Source organism: Quercus lobata, chromosome 4 (assembly GCF_001633185.2).
Source record: "Quercus lobata isolate SW786 chromosome 4, ValleyOak3.0 Primary Assembly, whole genome shotgun sequence".
Taxonomy (NCBI): domain Eukaryota; kingdom Viridiplantae; phylum Streptophyta; class Magnoliopsida; order Fagales; family Fagaceae; genus Quercus; species Quercus lobata.
In genome coordinates, this window is record NC_044907.1 from 26,941,572 (window position 1) to 26,965,570 (window position 23,999).

At 35.7% G+C, this 23,999-nt stretch overlaps 2 protein-coding genes and 1 long non-coding RNA gene across 4 annotated transcripts; 2 read left to right on the forward strand and 1 right to left on the reverse strand.

Moving 5' to 3' along the window:
• The first annotated feature begins 1,747 nt into the window (after positions 1–1,747).
• On the forward strand, positions 1,748–11,198 carry LOC115986935 (eukaryotic translation initiation factor 4G-like). Of its 2 annotated transcripts, none has more exons than XM_031110361.1 (10): positions 1,748–1,880; positions 1,998–2,229; positions 2,445–2,632; positions 2,749–2,913; positions 3,054–3,127; positions 3,271–3,327; positions 3,612–4,946; positions 5,078–8,328; positions 10,536–10,730; positions 10,831–11,198. In XM_031110361.1, the coding sequence occupies exons 2-10, from the start codon at positions 2,060–2,062 to the stop codon at positions 11,162–11,164; spliced, it is 5,769 nt and encodes a 1,922-aa protein (XP_030966221.1). In that variant the 5' UTR covers positions 1,748–1,880; positions 1,998–2,059; the 3' UTR covers positions 11,165–11,198. The 2 variants fall into 2 exon arrangements, with proteins under 2 accessions (XP_030966221.1, XP_030966222.1); XM_031110362.1 differs by having other exon boundaries at positions 2,755–2,913.
• A 2,465-nt stretch (positions 11,199–13,663) lies between these two features.
• Positions 13,664–19,211, forward strand: LOC115987253. Its single transcript, XR_004091027.1, has 5 exons — positions 13,664–13,859; positions 13,967–14,061; positions 14,180–14,211; positions 17,216–17,272; positions 18,099–19,211. It is a non-coding gene; the product is annotated as an uncharacterized LOC115987253 (long non-coding RNA).
• On the reverse strand, positions 14,294–19,751 carry LOC115987252 (metacaspase-1-like). Its single transcript, XM_031110761.1, has 5 exons — positions 19,239–19,751; positions 15,776–16,106; positions 15,209–15,329; positions 14,853–15,062; positions 14,294–14,538 (listed from the first exon to the last, which is right to left on the reverse strand). Exons 1-5 carry the CDS (start codon positions 19,618–19,620, stop codon positions 14,479–14,481), a joined length of 1,104 nt encoding a protein of 367 aa, XP_030966621.1. The 5' UTR covers positions 19,621–19,751; the 3' UTR covers positions 14,294–14,478.
• Between the last annotated feature and the right edge of the window lie 4,248 nt (positions 19,752–23,999).

Here is a 23,999-nt window from a genome sequence, read left to right on the forward strand (position 1 = left end):
CCCAAATTTGCCATACACATTGTCCAAACTATTCAATGAAACTACCTTTTTATGTCAAAAATACCTTTTCCACAAAATACTCTCCATTATCTGAAATATTCCTTTCTCCAAAGTAAAACCTCTCATCTAAGTTTCGTCCACATCCCACTTTCTAACCCAATTTCTCACTCCTACCCTCATGGTTCAACAACACGTGGCCCTACTACAACTCCAACTAAAGAAAAGAACTCCAAACCAAAAGTAATAAGTAATGGTAGCCTTCAACCGACGAAAAGCCTCATAATCTCATATATATTGAAAAATAGGAAAAATTAATAAAAAAGTGTTTCATTCATTTTTGAGTGTTTTTAAGGGTTTCGTATATCATTCTACTTGTCCAAATCTTAACGGGTTTTAGTGCATAAAAAATTAAACTGAAACCTTTTTAAAGTAATAAATTGAAAAATATGAAAAATAAATAAAATGTGATTCATTCATTTTTTTTTAGTGTTTTTAAGGACCCAGTAAATCATTCTACGTGTCCAAATCTCAACGAGTTTCGGTGCATAAAAAACTAAACCGAAGCCTTTTTAAAGTAATAAATTGAAAAATAGGAAAAATAAATAAAAAGTGATTAATTCATTTAATAGTGTCTTTAAGGACTTAGTAAATCATTCTACGTGTCCAGATCTCAACAAGTTTCGGTGCATAGAACTAAACCAAAGCCTTTTTAAAGTAATAAATTGAAAAATAGGAAAAATTAATAAAAAGTGATTCGTTCATTTTTGAGTGTTTTTAAAGAGTCACTAAAACATTTTATGTGTTTGGATTTCATCGGGTTTCAATTCATAGAAAAATAAATTGAAAAAAGGAAAAATTAAGAAGAAGTGATTCATTCATTTTTGAGTGTTTTTAAGGAGTCAGTAAAACATTCTGTGTCTGAATCTTAACAGGTTTCAATTCATAGAAAACTAAATCGATTCTATGTGTCCGAATCTCAACAGGTTTCAATTCATAGAAAACTAAATCGAAGCCTTTTTAAAATAATAAATTGAAAAATAGGAAAAATTAATAAAAAGTGATTCATTCATTTTTGAGTGTTTTTAAGGAATTAGTAAAACATTCTATGTGTCAGGATCTCAATGGGTTTTAATGTATAGAAAACTAAACCAAAGCCTTTTTAATGTAAAAAATTGAAAAATGGGAAGAAAAATTAATAAAAAGTAATTCATTTCGTCTTTTGAATGTTTTTAAGGAGTCAGTAAAACATTCTACATGTCTATATCTCCATGTGTTTTCAGTGCATAGAAAACTAACCCGAAGCTTTTCTAATGTAATAAATTGAAAAATAAGAAAAAATGATCCGTTCATTTTTAGTGTTTTTAAGGAGTCAATAAAACATTCTACGTGTCCTGATCTCAATGGGTTTCAATATATAGAAAGAACACTTCTAATTTATCCTCAACGAGTACAATCGAGCACCCATTAAAGAGTAAAAAAAAAGAAAAAAAAAAAAAAGAGTTGATGAGAGAGAAAGCTAGAGCGAGAAGATCTCTGATCTCCTAAAAAACCTACTCCCTCCCCCTTTTGAGTTTTGACCACCTCCCTTCGCTGCTCAGTTTGTTACCGCATATATACACACCCTCACCTCTCTCTCTCTAAAAACAAAAACAAAAAAAATTAAAAAAAAAATATTTTTAATTAAAACAGAAAAAAAAAAAAACTTTTTTTTTTCCTATTTTAATTAAAAACTCTTTACAAAATAAACCTTCTCTAATTTACATTCTTTTCTTTTTTTTTCATCTCTCTCCTCCTTTCTCTCTCTTTCAACATCTCTGATGAGCGCCCAATAAACCCTAATTTCGGTTTTTTTTTTTCTCTCTCTCTCTCTCACTCCTCAGGTACTCTAAACTTTCTCTCTCTAACTCTCTCGATTGTGTTTCTGTTTTTTGATTACGCTCGTTGCAGTTTGTTTTCGTTGTTGTTAATTGTTGTGGTTGGATCTTGTTTGGTTACAGAGAAAATTTTGTATAGAGGAAAAATAAAAATATCGGAGGGGGAATCTTACGGATTGGGATATATGTCCTACAATCAATCAAACAGGTCGGAGAAGATTGAAACGACGCAGTATAGGAAAACCGATAGGCGATCCTCCAGCTCCAATCAGCAGCGGAGCTCCTCAGGCGCGTACGGTAAGGGCGGCGGTGGGCCCGCCCCTTCTCCGTCCTACAATTCCTCCAACTCTCGCAGGTCATCTCTCTCTCTGTCTAGGGTTTCCGTTTTTGTTTCCAAAGTTTTGGTTTTTACTTTTTTTTGTTTTTTGTTTTTGGTTTGGTTTGTAATTAGGGTTTGCAATTTGATTTTTTTTTTTGTTGTTAATGGTGGTGATTTGTGATTTGAGGTTTTGATGATTGTTGTTTTTTTTTTTTTTTTGTTTTGGGATTTTTTTTATTGTGTTTTTTTAGTTATAAGAAGAGTAGCAATAATGCTCAGGGAGGGCAATCTAGGGCACATGTGCCTACTGCTAGTGTGAATTCGCCGTCTACTACGTTGGACTCTAGTGCTACGACCAATGCTGCTGCCGCGTCTACGCCACGGACTACTGCTGCTGCTGTTGTACAGAATGGTTCCCATGTACACCCCCAATTACATGGTATGGATTAAAAATTGTGTCTTTGATTGGAGGATGTTGATGGGTTTTTGTTATAATTGAGAAAAAAGCGAGTGTGGTTGAGTTTAATGGTTTTTTTTTTATTTGGGTGTTGATAGGAGCAGCTGATGCGCCGGTTACAAGCGCAGCTGCCAAGCCAGCTGAGCCACCAGCACCAGCAGCTGCTGTGCAGAGAAGCACCCGGCCTGTTCCGAAGGCTCCAACTTCTCAATCTTCCGCCATGAGCTCTGACCCGGCTGCAGCTCCCAAAACACCCGTAAAGGGTATGTGTTATTTAGATGCATCAGATATAGTTCTTGAATTTTGTTATAATGTGGGAGACTATCAGTGTTGGTTTCTCTTGATGGTGATTAGTAGTTCTAGCCCAATGTAACTAATGATATGCTATTTATTTATTGATCAGCCCCAGGAGATGCTTCTAAGCCTTACCCCTTCCAGTTTGGGTCCATAAGTCCTGGTTTCATGAATGGGATGCAGGTATGTTTATGATCTCACATTTACTAAATCAACATTGTTATATATTTTTTTTTCTTTTCCCTAAAGTGCATGGTGCTTGGTAGTTTTTTTTTTTAATATTATTTTTGTAGATTTGAATGATTGTTTTTATCTTGTGGTTGTAGGTTCCTGCCCGGACAAGCTCAGCACCCCCAAATTTGGATGAGCAGAAACGAGATCAGGTTTTTACTTACCCTTTTCCTATTTCATCTTTTGACCTGCTTGTCTATTGAAAATCTGATGCTTAATGGTAGCCCCCTAACCTCCCTTCCTGTTCTCTTTCAATTAGTTTGGAGCTTTATACAATGTACTATTAAAACTTGGCATATTTTTATTTGCCATTTCCTTTGTGCTTCAATTGTTGGTGTTGGGATAATTCAATTACTCAATTTTGAATGTTGGAAATTTATGACATTGAGTGCTTGTAATTTGACAACAAACCTTTCTGTGTTTTTTTGACCGGCAGGCACGTCATGATTCCTTTAGACCTCCCCCTCCATTGCCAATTCCTACTGCACCCAAGCAGCAGTTCCCGAGGAAGGATGCAGTTGCTGCTGAAAAATCTAATACTGGGGAGGCTCATTCAGTGCCAAAGGTTAAAAAGGATGTGCAAGTCTCGCCTGCGCCACCTGCAAGTCAACCTCAGAAGCCTCCTGTACTTCCTCCTATGGGTGGGATGTCCATGCCAATGCAGTATCACCAGCCACAGGTTTCTGTGCAATTTGCTGGCCCTAACCAACAGCTTCAATCCCAGGGTATGACAGCCGCTCCACTTCAAATGCAGTTGCCCATGGGTTTATCAATGGCAAATGCTCCACAAGTGCAACCGCCCGTGTTTCTCCAACCCCATCCTATGCAGCAGGGAATCATTCATCAAGGCCAGTACACTGCTCAAATGGGTCCTCAGTTGCCCCCTCAATTAGGCAACATGGGAATGGGCATGACCCCACCATACCCCCAGCAGCAGGGAGGAAAATTTGGTGGCCCCCGTAAAACTACTGTTAAGATTACTCATCCAGATACGCATGAAGAGTTGAGGCTTGACAAACGAACTGATTCTTATTCAGATGGTGGATCATCGGCTCCTAGGTCTCTCTCTAATATGCCTCCTCAATCCCAGCCTATTCCATCATTTGCATCTTCTCATCCTCTTAACTTTTATAATCCCAATTCTTTCAATGCTGGTTCTATGTTCTATCCGCCTCAAAGTTCTGTTCCTTTAACAAGTAGCCAGTTAGCACCCAATTCTCAAGCACCGAGATTTAATTATCCGGTTGGCCAGAATCCCCAAAACATGGCGTACATGAATCCATCACTGCATGTCACTGCAGATCTACCAAACTTGGAACATTCTCGTGATGTACATAATATAATCTCCTCTGCTCCACCAACAGTGATACCAATTACAGTAAAGCCAACTCCTGGTTCTCTCGGGGAAAAGGTTGCAGACTCATTGCTGCCAAAAAGCTCACATGGTGTTGAAAAGAGTGAACCTACTAAACATGTGAGGCCATCTGGGGAAGTCAGCTCATCTCATCCTCAAAGGGAAGTTACTGAATCATTGGCCTCCAAGTTGTTGCCAGTGGCTACTAAACAGTCTGTGGTAGTATCTGCTGCAGTTTCTTCTGAGGGCCTTGTATCGAATCCATCTTCTTCTGCTTCAGTTTCTCCATCCGAGGAATCTGTACCAGTTGTGCCCATCAATGAAGGCAGACGAAGGGAAACTCTTAGTAGGTCAAACTCTATCAAAGATTATCAAAAGAAGATAAGCAAGAAAGGACTTATCCAATCACAGCATCAGGTACTTTTATGCTTTACTCTTCTACTACCTTTTCCATTAATATTCTTTCAATTTCAATTAGTATCTTTTTTTTTTTTTTTTTTTTAATTTCTTCTTAATCTGTATTGCAAAAATTTAATTCCTTTTCACAGGTTGGCAGTCAATCTGCTTCAATCTCAAGTTTGCCTTCTCAGGCCCTGGAGCAGGATATATCTTCCGGCAGTGGAGTTTTTGGTACTGTAGAAGCTAAACCGACTGTTGCTACACCTACACCTGTAACTAGTGAAGGTGTTTCATCAACCCAACAATCACTGTCAAATGTTAGTGGTGGTACTCCTGATGCATCTGAATTAAAGTCTGACACTGTTGTAGAAGCCTCCTATAGTGTTTCATCTGAAATTTTTGGTGCCAGGATCATTGTTGATACGCTTGAAACTGTTCATCAAGCTAAGCTAGACAAATCCTCTTCACAAGATGAGGAATTGGTAAATGAAACTGTAGGAAAAGATGAACAAGGAGAAAACAGTTTACCTCCAGGGTCCACACAAGTTATCAACAGTAGTGAGATATCTTCAGAACCTATCTCTTTAAAATCCTCAGAATTTAATAAAGAGGTAAAACAATCTGGACATGATTCTGGTTTGAAGGTAGTAAGTGACAAGGTCTTAACCATAGAGACTGCACAGAAGCGGCTGGATGAACCCGTGAGCCATCATGCAGAAATTGATGGGACAACTGATAATTTAGAGATATTGAACTCCACTGATTTGGGTTCTTCTGATGTTGGAAGCTCTCATGGTGAGAAGACCTCTACTGTAGATGCCTCTTCAAGCAGAAGTGACAGCATAGGTAGTAATGAGATTGGTACAATGTCTGGTACATCAGATCAGCAGTCTGCTCCTATTCCAGCCCCTGATCTTAAGGAAGCAACTTCAAAACATGAAGGGGAAGATGCAGAGATCATTGGTGGTGGATTGGCCCCTTTGCCAGCATCAGGTGCTAAGGATAAACCTATCCTTGATCAGAATAAGGCAAAGGTTACTTCTAAAGCAACAAAGAAGAAGAGGAAAGAAATTTGTCTGAAAGCTGATGCTGCCGGGACAACCTCTGATCTTTATAATGCTTACAAGGGCCCAGAGGAAAAGAAAGAAACTATTTTGTCTACAGATTATACTGAGAGCATTTCTACTTGTGTGAATGAGAAGCAGGCACCTGCTGATGCGGTTGAAGTAGATGCTGTTGCTAGTGAAATGGGTGGACTGAACAAAGCTGAGCCCGATGATTGGGAAGATGCTGCTGACTTGTCTACTCCAAAATTAGAAGTTTCAGATGATGGACAGCTAATTCATGGAGGACTGGTTCATTATGACCATGATGGAGATGGAAGTATGGCCAAGAAGTATTCCCGAGATTTCCTCTTGAAATTTTCTGAGCAATGCTCTGATCTCCCTGAGGATTTTGAGATTACATCTGATATAGAGGCCTTGATGAGTGCTAATTTGAATCTCTCTCATCTTGTTGAACGTGATTCATACCCTAGTCCAGGTAGAATTGTAGACAGGCCAAGTGGGGGAAATCGATTAGACCGTCGTGGTAGTAGTAATAGTATGGGTGAAGAGGAGAGGTGGGGTAGACTAACTGGTCATTTTGCAATTCGTGATGTGCGTTTGGATCCTGTTCCTGTTTATGGAGGTAATACAGGTTTTCGACCTGGCCCAGGAGGCAATTATGGTGTTCTCAGGAACCCACGTGGACAGGCACCTATGCAGTACCCCGGAGGAATCCTCTCTGGTCCCTCCATGGGTTCTCAGGGTGGAATGCCTAGAAACAGCCCTGATGCTGACAGGTGGCTGCGTAATGCCAATATTCAACAGAAGGGTTTATTTCCTTCTCCTCATACTCCATTACAGATGATGCACAAAGCTGAGAGGAAGTATGAAGTGGGTAAAGTGACGGATGAGGAACAGGCAAAGCAAAGGCAGTTGAAAGCTATTTTGAACAAGCTAACTCCTCAGAACTTTGATAAACTTTTCGAACAAGTGAAAGCAGTAAACATTGACAATCCTGACACTCTAACTGGTGTCATCTCACAGATCTTTGACAAAGCTTTAATGGAACCTACTTTCTGTGAAATGTATGCCAATTTCTGTAGTCATCTTTCCTTGGAATTGCCTGATTTCAGCAAAGACAATGAAAAGATAACTTTTAAGAGGGTGCTTTTGAATAAGTGCCAGGAGGAATTTGAGAGAGGGGAAAGAGAGCAAGAAGAAGCTAATAAAGCTGATGAAGAGGGTGAGATCAAACAGTCTGCAGAGGAAAGAGAAGAAAAGAGAATTAAGGCTCGAAGACGAATGTTGGGTAACATTAGATTAATTGGGGAGCTGTACAAGAAGAAAATGTTGACTGAGCGAATAATGCATGCATGCATCCAGAAGTTGCTGGGTCAGTATGATAATCCTAATCCTGATGAAGAAGATATTGAAGCTTTGTGCAAATTGATGAGTACTATTGGAGAGATGATCGACCATTCCAAAGCCAAGGAGAATATGGATGCATATTTTGAGAGAATGAAGGCGTTCTCCAACAATATGAATTTATCTTCTAGGGTCAGGTTCATGTTGAAGGATTCAATTGATTTGAGAAAGAATAAATGGCAACAACGGAGGAAAGTTGAAGGGCCGAAAAAGATTGAGGAAGTGCACCGAGATGCTGCTCAAGAACGACAGGCACAAACTAGCAGGTTGGGGGGCCGAGGAAACATCAACACTTCAACAAGAAGGACACCTATGGATTTTGGTTCAAGAGGGTCAACTATGTTGTCTCCTTCAAGTGTGCAGATGGGTGGTTTCCGTGGCCTGCCTAGTCAGGTTCGTGGAGTAGGTGGTCAAGATGTTCGGTTTGAGGACAGAGTGCCTTATGAGGCTAGGACCTTATCTGTTCCCTTGCCTCAAAGACCTATTGGTGATGATTCTATTACTCTTGGACCTCAAGGTGGTCTTGCAAGAGGAATGTCAATTAGAGGACCACCAGCAATGTCAAGTGCTCTTGCAGCTGAAATATCTCCTGGTGCTGCAGACCCCCGAAGAATGGCAGTTGGCTTGAATGGTTACAGTATGGTGTCGGAGCGGACAACTTATGGCCCAAGAGAGGAACTCGTTCCAAGATTTTTTCCAGATAGATTTGCTGCCCCAGCAGCTTATGACCAATCAAGCCCTCAAGAGCGTAATGTAAATTTTGGTAACAGAGACCTAAAGAATCCCGATCGGAGTTTTGATAGATCAGTTGTCACTTCACCAACTCCACGCATGGAGGGAGCCGCTGTTCCCCAAAATGTTCCTTCAGAAAAGCTGCCTGAAGAACGCCTTAAAGATATGTCCATTGCAGCAATTAAAGAATTTTACAGGTATCTTCATGTCCTATGCATGCATCTATCTTTCTGTTTATTCCAGTTCTTTTTCTCTAAGTTAACTTTAGAGAAACTAGCATCATATGTATGCTAGTGTAAAGTTTATGTGTTATGTTTCAATATCCATATTGTTTGATTACCTGATTCAAGTACTGAGTTGTTTGCTTATTATACTTTGCAACTGATGTCCATAACGTTGAGTGTTGTCAAATGAAGTATTATGGCTATCCTTTCCTTTGTGCTCTTTTTTTTTTTTGTATGGATTTATTATACTTTGCAACAGATGTCCATAATGTTGTGTTGTCAAATGAAGTAATATAGCTATCCTTCCCTTTCTGCCTATTTGTTTTGTATAGATAGGAGATAGGATTAGTATTTCAATTTATTCCCGTGGAACTTTAGAGAAGAGAAAAAAATTGAGCTAAAAGTTCAAATAAATTGAGATGTCCAGTTTGTTTGTTTTGAGACTTCTTTTATGAATGTGGTGGCAAAAAGTGTTTTGATGGCTCCTTGGGTACTGCTTATCACATTTGGACCTGAGGAGGGTGGAATGATAAAATGGCAGCTTTGGAAATAAGCAAGTTTCATTAGATTGTTTAGATGTGGAAGTAACTATTTGTGCCGACTTGTACAACTAGTATTTTTAACGGGGATTTTCTTGGCTTCAATTGATGTGAACTTGAGCTTGTTTCTTCCTCTCTCTTCCCCCACCCCTCTTCCCTCTCTTCTTAAAACCAAATAGCTAGACCAATTACCCCAATTTTTGGCTGACAACAAATTATGGGATTCTATCAAGTAGATCATGGTTCTAATTCCTCTACCATGGCAATATTGTAACTGTGATTTAATCTAACTTTGTTCTCTTAAGAATTGTCTTATGCAATTCATTTGTCACTTCCTAACTTGTTTCACCAGCATTTTCCCCCCAATTAGTTTGGGAAGAATCTTAGCCTGCTTTTATGGAAAGTACTAATAGTAAATATTGGGTTTGTTTGGAACTGTTGTCTGAGCTTTAAAAGACACGCACGACAAATCATTTGGTTTCCTTTTTTTTTTTTGGGGTTGGGATGGGGGTGGGGAGATATGGATTTTTGAAAATTGTAATACCAAATGACTGTTTTGAAAGCACCAAAATGGTGTTTTCTGAAATTGGTTTGTGTTTTCACAACCACCAACTTGTAGTCCCAAATATTTTTGGATTGGCTATGAATCCTCAACAATCTAGACGGTGTTGGACATGTCTATTTAATTCTAGCAGAAGTCATGTTTTCTATTACGTCATTAATTGAAATGTCCAAATTGTTTTGTGTTTTAAGTTTAAGATAAATAAAACCATTGAAAACATCTTATTTTGTATGCCTTTTTTCTTTTTCTTTTTTGTGGGTGTGTTGGGGGGGGTGGGGGTGGGGTTCTATAGACAGTTTTTAGAAACTTTTTTTGAAAGGGTAAAATCTAGATACAGTACATTAAGTTCCCCAATTAAATTATAAACACTTGGGTGTATCAAATTTGATTATCCTTGGAAAAGATGACATTGTTTTTGTTTTCTTGGTCAATGCAACTAGGGGTTTGAATTTAATTGGGGAACTTAAGGTACTGCACATAAGGTACACATAAACTAATGACTAGGTTATGAGTAATATATCTTATAATTGTGTGGTAATGCTTTGTCATATGTTAAGTTTTTCTAAAATGATTGACCTATAATAAAAAAATTAAAAAAAAAAATAAAAAGATTTTCTAAAATGATTTAGATGAGACTGTGTGAACCTTATATTAGTTAATAAATTCCATGGCAGTGCTGTTTTTATTTTTATTTTTTGCCTGGCTAGTTCTATTTTCTACGAGGGGTTCGTTGATTCATTTCTGAGGCATTTGAATATTCATTATACTTTTGGCTTTCAAAGTAAAGAGACGGAATAAATAATATGTAGTAGTTGTTTACCTGCTGTTTGAATTAGGTTTTTGGCAAAAGTGAAGGTCATTTTATTACTTTTTCTAGTTGTTTGGTTTAGGGTAATCTCTTAGGAAGGATTCCCGAGCATTCTCATGTTTGGTTGCAAATGGCTTAAGGGAATTCAGATGCCTGTAGTTTTAACTGTTGGCATGGTTATGATATATAGCCGTGTTATTTATAATATAGATTCCATAGGTCATTCTGTTGTATTTATCGATATATTGAACGAAAGTCATTCAACTTTCAGTGCCAGAGATGAGAAGGAAGTTGAATTGTGCATAAGAGACATGAATGCCCCAAGCTTCCATCCATCAATGGTATCTCTATGGGTCACAGATTCATTTGAGAGGAAGGACATGGAAAGGGATGTTTTGACTAAGCTTCTAGTCAATCTTACGAAGTCTCGTGATGGTGTTCTGAATCAAGCCCAGCTCATCAAAGGGTAAAAAATATCTAATAATTTGTCAATCATAGTTGTATTTGTCTGTCATTTATATTTGGTGTTTTATTTACTTGCTGCTGTTTTTCTCCCATCTGGCCAGGTTTGAATCTGTTATGACTAATCTGGAGGATGCCGTAAATGATGCCCCAAGAGCTCCAGAGTTTCTTGGTCATCTCTTTGCGAAAGTCATTACAGAAAATGTGGTCCCTTTGAGTGAGATCGGGCGGCTAATATACCAAGGAGGAGAGGAGCCAGGTTATTTGCTAGAATGCGGGCTTGCAGCAGATGTTCTTGGAAGCACCTTGGAGGTAATAAAATCAGAGAAAGGAGATTCTGTCTTAAATGAACTCCGCAAAAGCTCCAATTTGCGCATAGAGGATTTTCGACCTCCGAATCCTAACAACAGTTCAAGGAAATTAGATAAATTTATTTAGAGGATAGTGATGCTCGTTGTATCTTTTAAGGAAAGGAAAAAAAAATGAAAGAGGAATTATTCTCTAGTGCTTTAGGGTACTTAGTAATATCCAAGAAATATTTTTCTGTTGGTGGGTGGGGATTATATATTCGGTTTCTTTGTCCATGTCTTAATATTATTCTTGAAATGTTAACTGCAATTATGAAAGGTTCAATTGAGCATCAGAATTTTAAGTTTCCAACTTTTATTTTACTTTTTGGTTTTGTTGTGTCATGAGATGGATCTCGTTACAGTTTGAGCTTTAGCATCATATCGGTCATTATCGAATGAAATGAGTAGATGTTTATTGCTTATAAGATGTCACACAATTTGACTAATTTATCTTAGGATCAAATATTTTATTAAACTCGCATATAAGATCTTTACATTAAACTAGAAATCATCATTTCGGAGTTTTTAATAATAGATTTTCACAATGATTTTTGAGTATCAGTTTTTAAAACCTGAATGCATAAGCCCCCTACCGATGTAGTATGTATGAGAGAACATGTAATTAAATACTGGATTTGGTGAAATATATAAGGAATTGGGGCTTTAAAAGTTTATAATTTCACTTTAAATTAATATTTTATCTAGAATAAATTTCTTTTAGAATAAACTAATATATATATATATATATATATATTATCTAGAATAAATTTCTTTTAGATATAAACGAAATACCTTACATCAAATGAGCGATGTGTAGTGTATCTCCTTTAAATGAGTGTTCTTCTTTCCCCTCTTAACTCAATATATATATATTAGAATTTTCCTTCAAATGCGAATGGTTTCTCTCTTTTACCAATTCTATGATTAAATTACATGTTCTTTATTGGTAATTAGGTGCAATACACTAATCAATTTTAGTGAAAATAAGTGAAACAATTTAAGGAGAGATTAGGGGTGAACATTGGTCATAAACCAAGCAGGATTGGCTTCGACTTAGAGCGTCAGTCAAGGGCGATTATATTGACATTTGACGAGCGTAATGAGTTGGGGAAAAACATATCATTTTATATTATATTTGACAAAATACTTGGCAAATATATTGTTGACATAATGTATTTTATAACTTTTAATTGAATCAAGATTTTAAAATTTCTAATTATATCTTCTCTTTGAACTCAAGATGCACAAAATATTATCACAAAGATAAAATTAAAAAAAAAATACAATAGTAGAATTAATTTATCAAAAATACTATTGCAACTTTACTTAACAATAAAATCACCATATGGTTTCAACTTATTGAAGTAAAGACAGATTCAACACATAACTTGGTTAATTAATACTTGTCAAACCAAAATTAATTTCATATTAGAGAGTCAAATATTATAGTTTAGGTATAAATTTTAACAAAAAGATATGAAATTTTTATTTATTTATTTTCTAAAAATGATTTTTACTTTACTTTTGGTAAAGCGATCATGGTAAAAGAAAACCTAAATCTAATTTTTCATGTTTGATTTTGGTGTTGAGAGAGAAAGAGGTTGTTTAGAGTGTAATCATTTGGAATATCGAGAGCTAATGTTGACAATCTACCATGTTATAGATTGGTTTACAAAAATTAAAAACTCAAATCATTATGGGAAATTGAAAGTGAATGATAATTTTCGCAAACTCACGACTTCTCTTTTTGGGTTAAAGTAATGTGTAAGGTTTCAATTGGATTAAATATTTATTATCTCACAACTTTGGGGGCCATCTTGGATGTGGGAGAGAGCCCACCAATGCTTTGTTTTTAATTCTTTTTGGATGAAACCAATTATAGCCCCCAATTTTGGGATGATAATAATAATAATAATGATGATGATGATGATGATGATGATGATGGGCGGCGCTAGGCAAAGGACTAAGTAGCTTATTCGTTTAGTTTTTGCCTTTTAGCTTATTTTTGTTTTTACACCGCCTTTTAAAACACAACTTTAAAAAAAAAAAAAAAAATTATACATTTTGTAATGGCTACCCCCCCATTTGTGGGTGGGGGTGCCCTTTAACCCAAGGGCAAGGAAGTACGCTAAAAAAATTTTTATACATTTTTTTAAAGTTTACTTTAATCCACCTTCAGCAAAAGGCAACAATAGAAAGCCAAATAAATTAACTTCAAATAGAAACTTAGACTTGACCGCGACTTAAAATGATCCATATGTATGTCTTTTTTATAACGTAAAATAAAATGTTTTTTTGTCAAAACAAATAGATCTTTAACATTTGTTAACACATAATAGAGGGTTTGAAACTATTCACCTCACATAAATATTTTAATTAATTAATTTAAAAAAAAAAAAAAAAAAAACAACCGTTCACTTTCCAAACGCCAGAATCCAAATAGATGGGAGCATAAAGTTTTTTGTTCTGGCTTCCTGTGGCTAACTTGGTGAGGTTCTTTACGGCTGATGCTGACTAAAGTTTCTAAAGATTCTATTTAGTTGGCCACTATTGGTTGATTTGTTCAATCAACACTAACCATTGGGGACCAGAATTTCTTATCAACTAAGAAATTCCATTTGGTGTGAAGACAGTTCTTCACAGAAATTCATGTCTAAAAGTTTTCCAGTACATAGCCCCTTTGGAATTCCATATTGCATTAATATGTTGGAAGGGTCCTATTCTGCTGTAGCTTGTTGTTTAAGAAGATGATGGCCAGAGTCATGATGACTGAGGACAGGGAGGTAGGGCTGAGTGTGTTTTATTATATGATTGTTTTATAGCCATAAATAATAATCTTCAACTCCTTTTCAATGATTAAGTCTCAAATTTAGTCTTCCTGGATTTTCAGGACATTGATTTCATAGCCTACCTAAGGAGATGGGAGCAGAGGCCAGAGGGTAAAGCACTGATATTTTATTCGATTCCCGCCTTAAATGTACAAACGTAAGTACATTCTTCGAAGAGTATGAAGTCATTAAACCAATGATATTATACAAAGCTGTAACCTTTGCTTCTTTCATATGCTTCTTTCTGTAACTAATATTATGTCTAATGTCTCCAGGAAATGGCAGTTACTTTTGTACATGATATGAGGTATTGTTCAGTCCACTGAGGTAGTTTCTCTGGTTATAACTCATAAGAACATAATTTCCAAAAAATGAAAATGAAAATGAAATTTCAGGTCAAAGTTGCTGCATGAATGTCATGTATAAAATATGGGGCTTGGACCTTGGGCACACAAAGCTTGTTCCATCAATAAAATACATCATAAGCAATGTGTTTTCAACAATAAAGAAAAACCCTTTCCTCAATATAATATTTAATTTCTAACTAATAAATCTGTAGATAGAACATAAAAAATCACAGGGAGAAAGGTTTTGTATACACATCAAATGTCTGGCAGGCAGTCAACTGTGGCTCCTGTAAACAAATAAAAACACAATGGAAAATGAGTTTAAAGTACTGAAAAATCATTGCTTGCATAAAATCAGGAAGACTTCATACATCAGAGAATTGCATATAGTAATTTACACATCTGATGAGCTTTGACTTAAGAGTAAATGGTGCATATTCATGCTTGGAAATTACTTGCAACTGACAAATAGGGTCATTTAAAAAAAAAAAAAAAAAAATCCCAAGGCAACAGGCACAGAATTTGAGAGTAAATATCACACGTAGAAGGACTTTCACTGTATGACACCATATATTAACTAAACAATATAGCAAGTGAATACCTGTCTTAGCCCACCACCAACACTGCCTCCTGTCACAAGCATGGTGAGGAGAGATGTCACAGCACCACCACCAAGGTCATTACTTCCAGTACTCCGAATGGCAGTACGCATTGAACTGAGTACACCCCCATATGTAGTCGCATGCCCACGCTCAATTGCTTGGATGAAGCAGAAAGTCATGGCACCTGTTGATGTGATCCTTGATAGAGCCTGTCTCAATAAAAACATCGTATAACATGTTATTGCTGGTGTTGGTGTTATCACTGTTATCATCATCATCAAGCCTTTTGATGTATGAAAACTTGTAGTTCTATAAAACATTGCCAAAGTGTCTGCTTAGATTTTCAAAAACTTACAGATGTATCAGCAGAGGTCTGATCATCATCGCACCCACTAAAGGAAATAACTTCTCCACCACTTGTTCCTTTCCATATACCTGATCGAGGGCGATGATCCTCCCATATATATTGTCCAGACCTATTACCAAGAAGGAAATTATAAGAACAGTAAAAGATTTGGTCCCAAAGATATATTAAAATGGTATTCCTACAGATAAAAGAGAAGGAAATAAGTTCAGATAACTTGAACTTAGTGAATGAACTGAATAGAAATAGAAGTGTCATTTCATTTCATTTCTTTTCTTTTCTTTCTTCTCTAAGAGCATAATTTCAATTTTTCAAAAACCATATAGAACAAAAGCAAGGTTCTAAGAAATTGTTTAGACATTATTAAAATGAGAACAGGATGTCCATCTCTCTGGAAATTCAAATTTTCTGAAAGACTTTGGTCTTCCAATACACCACTCCCAACTGCTATGTGCTAATAATATAATTATAACAAAGAAAAACCTAATATGTATATATCTTTTTTGCTGAAACTTAATCTATATTTATAAACTACAAATGTATTTAATATAAACTAACCTGTTCATCCGGCAAAGGAATGGCAAATCTAGTACAGTGCCACTATGACAAGCATCTATTATTGCATGAAGCTTAACACCAATAGGAAGAGGTTTGACAATTGTTGCATTGATCTCATCATCAACTATCATACCCTGAGTTTCGAAGTCCAAAGGACATAGAGTTTCATCGTATCCATCCACTTCATCACCATTATAGTTCCTCTGCCGTGAACCATGACCAGAATAGTGAAACACTAGGGAATCTCCTGGTTGGCAACTTTGAACAAGCCAATATAATGCCATCCTCATATTGTATTTAGTTGGAATTCTGTATGGATCAGTTTCTTCTTCTGCATTTCATATTTCGGGTAAGAATTACAACTATCATGTTTTAAAATGAGAGACATCAAAAACTTAGGTTGCTGGAACAGGCAACAGCCATATGTCCTTCAATGATTTAAATTAATGATGAATGACATTTAAAAAATTGCAATAAACTCAGTAATTAAAAATTGGTTTCTTAATGCAGAGTCTGCTTCTGCCTCATTTGATTGCCTAGAAATACTGAAATAAAACTCTTTACAAATTAAGACTTTATTTATATAAATGAAGACCTTTGCAAATTGTACAACAGTAGCAACTCTCTTTTTCTTTCATTTGGTTATAGGAAGCACCAAAAAAGCTTTTTATTTTCTATTTATTTTTTTTATAAGTGAAACTTATGTGGAAATTTATTTTTTGATACATAGATAATGGGGGAGGGAAGGAGGGGGGCTTGAACCAATAGGCAGCACAAAAACACGAGGAAAATGTGGTGATTCCAGAGTTTGAACTAATAAGTGCTAATCCTTGGGGGTGAGAGGAAGGAGAGAAAGTGGGGGGGGGGGGGGGGGGGGGAGAGGGAGTCCTGATTATGCTTAACCCAAACACCAATCTAAGGTTGCAGTTCATGACTAGTTGAAAAGCATATTGCAAATCAAATCATGATAGGACACCTATGCTTTACCATGATTGGTTTGCGAAGTCCTGGCCCAAGCGTACAGCTTTGCTTTCTACCAGGTTGCTTGTTTACACAGTCATGTTCTAGATAGGAAGAGCAAAAACCAAGTATTTAGTCTTTAAATTTAAACCCTCCACCCCCCAAAAAAAAAGGACGCCATACATCACAGATATGAACCCTTGGCAATAACTTTCAAACTCAAACAATACATACATGGTTTATTCAATAGATTAATGCCAAGTGCGACTAAAATATAGTGATGCTTTGGATCTAACAACAGAGCTGGCTTTATTGCCTTGCACAGAATTAATCAATAATTTGTAGCACTATGCATTGAGTTATCCCGAGGAACTTCTCTCCTACAGCCTAAAGTTTGCATGCAAACCCTCAGCCACTTATGGCAATTTGTGGATCTTGTAACACTGATAAATTGATTTCCTGTCATGCTTCTTGTTGCAGATCTGTGAAGAAATTTCGTGAACAGAAGGCTTCTTCCTTCATATCATGCTTCTTCTGGTAACTTCATTTTTTGCTAACTTCCTCTGGTAACTTTCCTGATGCTGACTGGTCAAAATCCTCTCATCTAGTATCATTTTTTTTTTTTTTTTTTTTTTTTTTTTTTTTTTTTTTTTTTTAATTTTTTTTTTATGGGTAGCTCATCTAGTATCATTGGTTGCAGCAATGTTTTCTTTTTCTATTTTAAAAGAAATTATTCGGTTACTCTTTAAGCATGATTAAACTACAAGGAAAAGACAACCACTACTTTAACTACCACTAAACCAAATACACACAAAAAATATCATCTGGCAAACAGCATTCACCAATAGATCTCATTCTGAATATGTTATGCTCACTTATCCATAAATAGAGTAAATGACTCAAAGCTGAATGATGCACCACTAACCTATGACTCATTTACTAACACAGCTTGAATTAATGCCTAGTTTTCTTGAAGTCCATGTCTCAAAGAAGTCTCATAGCGAATATACTTCTTTAGCCAAAAAAGGATGCAACTGGATAGCCATAAAACCAAAGAGTAGAGGTTCTCTTGAAAATACATACTTTGGGTTCAATGCACATATATAATCACAATTTACTGAGTGGTAGGATCTACATAAAAAATATTGAACAGTAATGATACAGGCCAAAATTAATGATTGCATGTGCACGCTAACATCATAATTGACTTGATTTGAAATCCTTGCTTTCTTTACAGTTAATAAAGACATGTAAATACTTCCAGAAATTAATAAGAGATTTTACCTTTCTCGACTTTCAATGTCAAATGATTTGATGTGCTTAATGCAGTTCAATTTAATAGAAACTGAATTCTGGATTGCAGGAAGCTAATGAAAATGCAATTGCTTTGGGTATGGAAAAGGCATTACTATGTCATTTCGTTGTGACTTCATTCTTGTGCTTTGTTTAGATATTTGGAAATAAGGTTTTTTTTTTTTGGGTAGAGCTTATTTAAGCCACTAATTTGATAGAAATTTTATTTTTATGAAGAATTTTCTATCAAATGTGATTATAAAAAAAACTGTATGCTACTGATACAATATCTTGATCATGATGGTTGGAAGAATTAAAACATGGCATTTACTTACAAGCTGATAATATGGATATATAATATCTTGATCATGATGGGCAAGGCTTACGTTTTGATCACCAATTATGAACACAATCTCTCGAAAATCTCAAATATTTGTTACTTTTTTTATTTCCTTTTATGCATGTTACAGTCCAGTTGTAGTTTCTTTCTTTGTATGGGTTTGGATGGTTTCGAGTTTATAATGTTGATTAATGTAATTCCCTTTTACATGTGCTGGAAAAGCTAAGTTTTTCCTTTTAAGAAAGGTTAAAAATTCCCATTTGAGATTCAGCTTTAGATGTGAGTTTGATGGGAGCTTCATCTACAAGTACACCCAAAAAGAACCAAATTTACATACAAAGAGATTCTGAAATCAAACCTAAAACATACTTTATGCATATACACACAAAATCTAAAGGAACCAAATCTATGAACTCGCACAATACTTTTAAACTACCACTTATCCCAAAATCTTAAGCTATTATAAAATGACATATTTAATCATTTATGATTTAACCATTATTCTAACACTCCCCCCAATAAGTAAGACCCAAAACATGAGATTTTTAACATTTTAAATGGAAAGTAGCGTAAATATAGAATTTGAACTCGAAACTAGCTATTATTATTATTTATTTTTTTATAATTCAATATTTTGGGGATGCGGGATTCTAGTTGAGCTACGAGTCTATTGGGCACGACTATCTATTATGATACCATGATAAGCTACCACTATTAAAAATCGCGAATTTAATCATTCAATCATTATTCTAAAAGAAACTCTACTCTCACATTACAATAAGAGAGAGATCATACAAGTATTCAAATGAATCCTAATCTTAAAAAGCAAAAAAAGCAATGACATTTACACAACATGGGGGTACCTCATACCTGTGAGCATGAGAATGGACTCTGGAGGGAACTGGAACTTGTTGATCAACAGGTACTTCATGCACTTCGCATCATTGATGCAACCTTTAAGCTCGTGCCTCGAGTACCTATACGATATCCCAACTATCACCGCCTTCTTCCTCCCGTGCGCGTTCGGCGGGGGGCCCGGAGGCGCGTGGCTGTAAGGAGACGGAGCAGGCGGCGGCGGCGGCGCGTAGGATTGAGAAAGAGCCGAAGAAGGAGGCGGAGCGTTGCGATGGTCGGCGATGTGGGTGACAGCCTGGCAGAGAGCGCAGCGAATCGCCGTGGCTCCGGCTGGGAGCTGCAGAGGGGTTTGGCAATTGGAGCAATTCACTAGCAATGGCGGCGGCCTCATCATCATGGTGATGAATGGAAAAAACTCAGTAGGGTATTATTGGGATTTTGAATTTAAAGTTTTGATCTTTGAGAGAGAGAGAGAGAGAGAGAGAGAAAGAGATACGGAGGTTGTCTGTTGAAGAAGAAAGCGAGAGAAAAATTTGAGGTTTTTTTTTTTTTTTTTTGTGTTTTTTAATAAATGGATATTATTATTTTAAGGATTTTGTTTGTTTGTTTGTTTAATCTTAATTCAACGCGGTCGTTATGTCTGCGGAGGAATTATTATTAATTATTAATTAATATTAATTAAGAAATTAAAAAAATATACTTTATGAAGTTTTTAAAGGGAGTCAGTTAGAGCCTGTTTGGGTAAACAATTTCCACAACTCAATTCTCAGTTTTCATAACTCATAACTTAAAAATAGTGGGACCTATAGCAAAAAGGTTGTTTGGCCAGACGATAACTCTGTTTCCATCACTCAATTCTCTGATTTTTGAGTTATGAGTTATGGAAACTGAAAACAAAAAAAATGCTGTTTTCAGTTTTCAGTTTTCATAACTCATAACTCAATGGCATTTCCGTAAGTAAACACACATGAGGGATCCACAGCCGCAACTTTTGACCACCTTTTGACTTTTTTTTTTTTTTTTTTTTCTGGTTGGGCGTTGGCTGTTCGTTCCTTTTTCTTTTTTTCTTTTTTTTTTTTTCTGGGTGACGTTGGCTGTTCGTACCTCTTCTTTCTCTCTCTCTTTTTTTTTTTTTTTTTTTTTACTGGTTCGTCTGTTCGTTCTATTCTTTTTTTTTTTTTCTTTAGTACCTAGACTCACCAAACTTAGTGAAAAAAAAAAAAACCACACCAGACCGAACAGCCACCCAGGAGGAAAAAAAAAATAAAAAGGAAGAAGCTGCTAGAAAGAAAAAAAAAAAAGCTGCACTGTGACAGACGTGGGCCCTCCAAATAGTGTGAAAAATAGTGAGTGATGGAAACTGAGTGATGAAGGCAAACGGATGTGAAAAATTGAGTGATAAGTGATGAGTGATGAGTTATGAGTGATGAGTAATGAGTGATGAGTGATGGAAATTGAGTGACGGAAATTGAGTGACGAAAAATGCTTACCCAAACAGGCCCTTAGGTTCGTTTGGTTGAGGAGTTTGAGTAATGTTATTTGTATTTTTTAAAAATATGTGTGGGTGAAAAAAATTATAAAAATATATATAATATTATTTAAAATCTGAAAGCATGTTAAAATACTTCCCCTTACCAACATAAGAACCAATCAAAAATAACCCCACTACTTTCTAGTTCTTTGCCTTTTTTTTTTTTTTTTTAAACCATTTGATAAGGAAAATTTTCAAGTACTACTAAAACATGAAAAAATTATATTTTTCATTCAAAATATATTAAACATATTAGGACAATGTAATAGGTCAAAGCTAATTTTTACTCGTATTAGTAATTTAGAGTTTAGTTATCTATATATACTCATATTAAAATTTATTGTAACACAAATTATTATACTATACTCTTATATAATAAATATATAACTTTTAAGAAATTATTCGTTGATGTAGGCGACAAGACTCACTATAAAAATGAGAGGATAAAACGTCATTTGGAGTGCTTAAGAATTATTCTCGATACAAAAATACTTTTTCCTTCATGGAAGTCGACGCAAGAACTGCAATAATGACTGAGTTGGGATACAAATCGGACTCTCATTTTGTAACGCGGCGAGAAGAGATGATGAGAGAGTTGTTGTAGGGCCCGCCATGGACAGACTGGCCAACACACCACCACCATACCTCTTCTTTCTTTTTTTCTTTTCTTTTTTTTGTTGAAAAAACAACAAAATTTTGATTATTAATTGTAAAATATATTTTTATGATAAAAAATAATTTACTAATTTCTTTGCTATTTTTAGTACTTATACATACTTTTTACCTCTAATATAAATTTTATAATAAATGAACATTGCACTCCTTTAAAAAAAATTGTAATATACTTTTTTAATTTTGAAAATAAATAAGGGAGTGCATGATCAAGAAATTTATGGTTGGTTGTGAGGAAATGTTTTTTCCTGACCTTTTTACGCCACTAAATGGAAGCTGTGCCGCATTTACAATAAAAAATAATAATAAAATCACCTTTTTACACCACTTTGATTTGACTGTAGTTTTAAAATACTTGACTTTTTTTTTTAAAATAATTTGAAATACTTGTTTTTCATTCAATTGAATCGATAAAAGTAGTTAGTTTTCATTTGTATTCCATTTAGTAATGGCAGGACAGCTGTTCATGGGTCCGTTCCGATCAAGTTTGTACCCAACTTGAACTTAACTTGATGACTCTGGGTCCCTAATAATTGGACTTGTCGAAATTGGTTTCTTGAGAGCAAACACCTGCCACCAACCGCCACAGGCATCAAGTTGGCTGATTTTTGGGTCAATAGGTGGGTTGGGTCCATAGTTTGGTTGGACGCCCCTAATTGTAAGCCCATATTTGGTGTTAGTGTCACATTCTCTATTGGCTTCAAATAGTTATTTTTCAATTATAGTTTGAGCAGTCTAAGGGTGTGTTTGGTTGGGGTGAAAATAAGGAGGATGAAAAATAGGGAGAAGAAAATCGGGTGGAAAATGTTACTTTTCACTGTTTGGTTAGGGAAGGAAAATAGGAGAGACAAAAAATAAGGGAGAAAGTTTTCTCTTCTGAACGCACTTTTTTAATCCTCCCAAATCGAGAGGAAAATGTGAAGAGAAAAGTGTTATAAAAGCACTTTTACACAAATACCCTCACCTATCCCTCATTCATGACCTGATGGCTTTCTCTTCTCATCCTTATCACTTTTGCCTCTTCTCATCCTTATTTTCACAGCACACCAACGTCTAGGTTCTCTTCTCTTCTCTTCTTCTTCTTTTTTTATTTTTTATTTTTTTTTAATGTGACCTGATCAAGTTGATACAAAATCTTTTGCCCAATTAAATTTATATGTACACTATTGTAATTCTTACATTATAATAATAAAAATAATAATAATAATAATTTATATGTATAAGGTGGTAAATTTTATATTATTTAATGAGTACAAATAAATCTATTTCTTACATATTATGTAATAAGGGTATAATAGTCAATTTATATAAATTACATTTTCCATCCTTCTCTTTTTCTCTCCAACCAAATAAAAGAGTTTTCCACCCCTCCAACCAAACACACAAGAGGGAAAACCAAATATTTTCCATCCTCCCACTTTTCTACTCCAATCAAAAGGACCCTAAGAGTATTCACATTGAAAATGACATATGTCATATGTAGGAAAAATTTAGCATGAAAACCCAAAACCCCCCACACATCCGGACTTGTAAAAACCAACTATTGCAAAAAAATTTAGAATTGCACTGTAACTTAATTCTAAAATAAAAACTAATATTTTATTCACTTACTTTAACAATTCCTCTCTCTCTCTCTCTCTCTCTCTCTCTCTCTCTCACACACCAGGTTTTTGGGTTTTGGGTTTTTGTTTTTATCTGGGTTTTGGGATGTATTATTTTATTGTGTAGAAATATTATATTTAAGGTGTTGTATTATAAAATAAAAGTTGGGATGCTGAGAGTATTATAAAATGGTATGGTATAATTGATAAAGTAGTTTTTTGGGATGGTAAAATAGGATGAGATAAAATTTTGGGATGTGAATGCTTTAAGGCATGACTCATGAATGCCACCATGTTTATTACTGAATAACTCTCCTATATATTGTTTAGTGTGGGCCCAACCAAAATAAAAACTGTAGGGGCGGTTTTTGGGGCCTAGGCCCAGCAAGTAAGTGGTTTTGGCCCAAAGGATCCTAGACAAATTTATAGAGAGCGGGTTATAGAACTAGGGCTGGACGAAGTGAATGTTAGTTAGTTGTATGCCATGCAACAGTCTAAACATAAGAATATCTTATTTATGTCTACAGGATACCGGTCCGAGGAGATGTATGAGTGCACCTCTTGCTCTGATTAAAGACTACAGAATTCTTTAATCTCTTTCTCTCTCACTTTTCCCTCTAAATTTACCAATCCCTTTTTCATGGGGATTTCCTTCTCTTATATAGCCTCCTTAGATTGATAAGAACCTTACACTTGTTAACCATCTGGACCCTCACTTGAATGCCTGTCCCATCGGACATCCACCTTATCTTTCTGTGAGTTGCATTGGCCAATGTAACACTGTTCGCCTGTCTTCTCCACATTAATGCGGCTGGGAAAGTAGCTTTCTTGTATTTAATGCGGCAGTTGTGGCTGCCCCCTGGACGTCTTATCTTTTCTTCATCCTTCCTGCTTTTTGGGACTTATCCTTATTATCAATATTTGTTTGGAATGACTCTTTATTATGGATAGGGTGCACGTTGGGCTTGTGTT

Bases quoted from the DNA above. Each gene is read 5' to 3' on its own strand.
- LOC115987252 (XM_031110761.1), bottom strand. From the start codon at position 19,620: ATGATGATGAGGCCGCCGCCATTGCTAGTGAATTGCTCCAATTGCCAA. The intron at 16,107-19,238 runs GTATGAGGTACC...TATGAAATGCAG, and splicing joins GTCCATTCTCATGCTCACAG to AAGAAGAAACTGATCCATAC. The intron at 15,063-15,208 runs GTAAGTTTTTGA...TTATTGAGACAG, and splicing joins AGACCTCTGCTGATACATCT to GCTCTATCAAGGATCACATC.
- LOC115986935 (XM_031110361.1), top strand. From the start codon at position 2,060: ATGTCCTACAATCAATCAAACAGGTCGGAGAAGATTGAAACGACGCAG. The intron at 2,230-2,444 runs GTCATCTCTCTC...GTGTTTTTTTAG, and splicing joins AATTCCTCCAACTCTCGCAG to TTATAAGAAGAGTAGCAATA. The intron at 8,329-10,535 runs GTATCTTCATGT...TTCAACTTTCAG, and splicing joins GCAATTAAAGAATTTTACAG to TGCCAGAGATGAGAAGGAAG.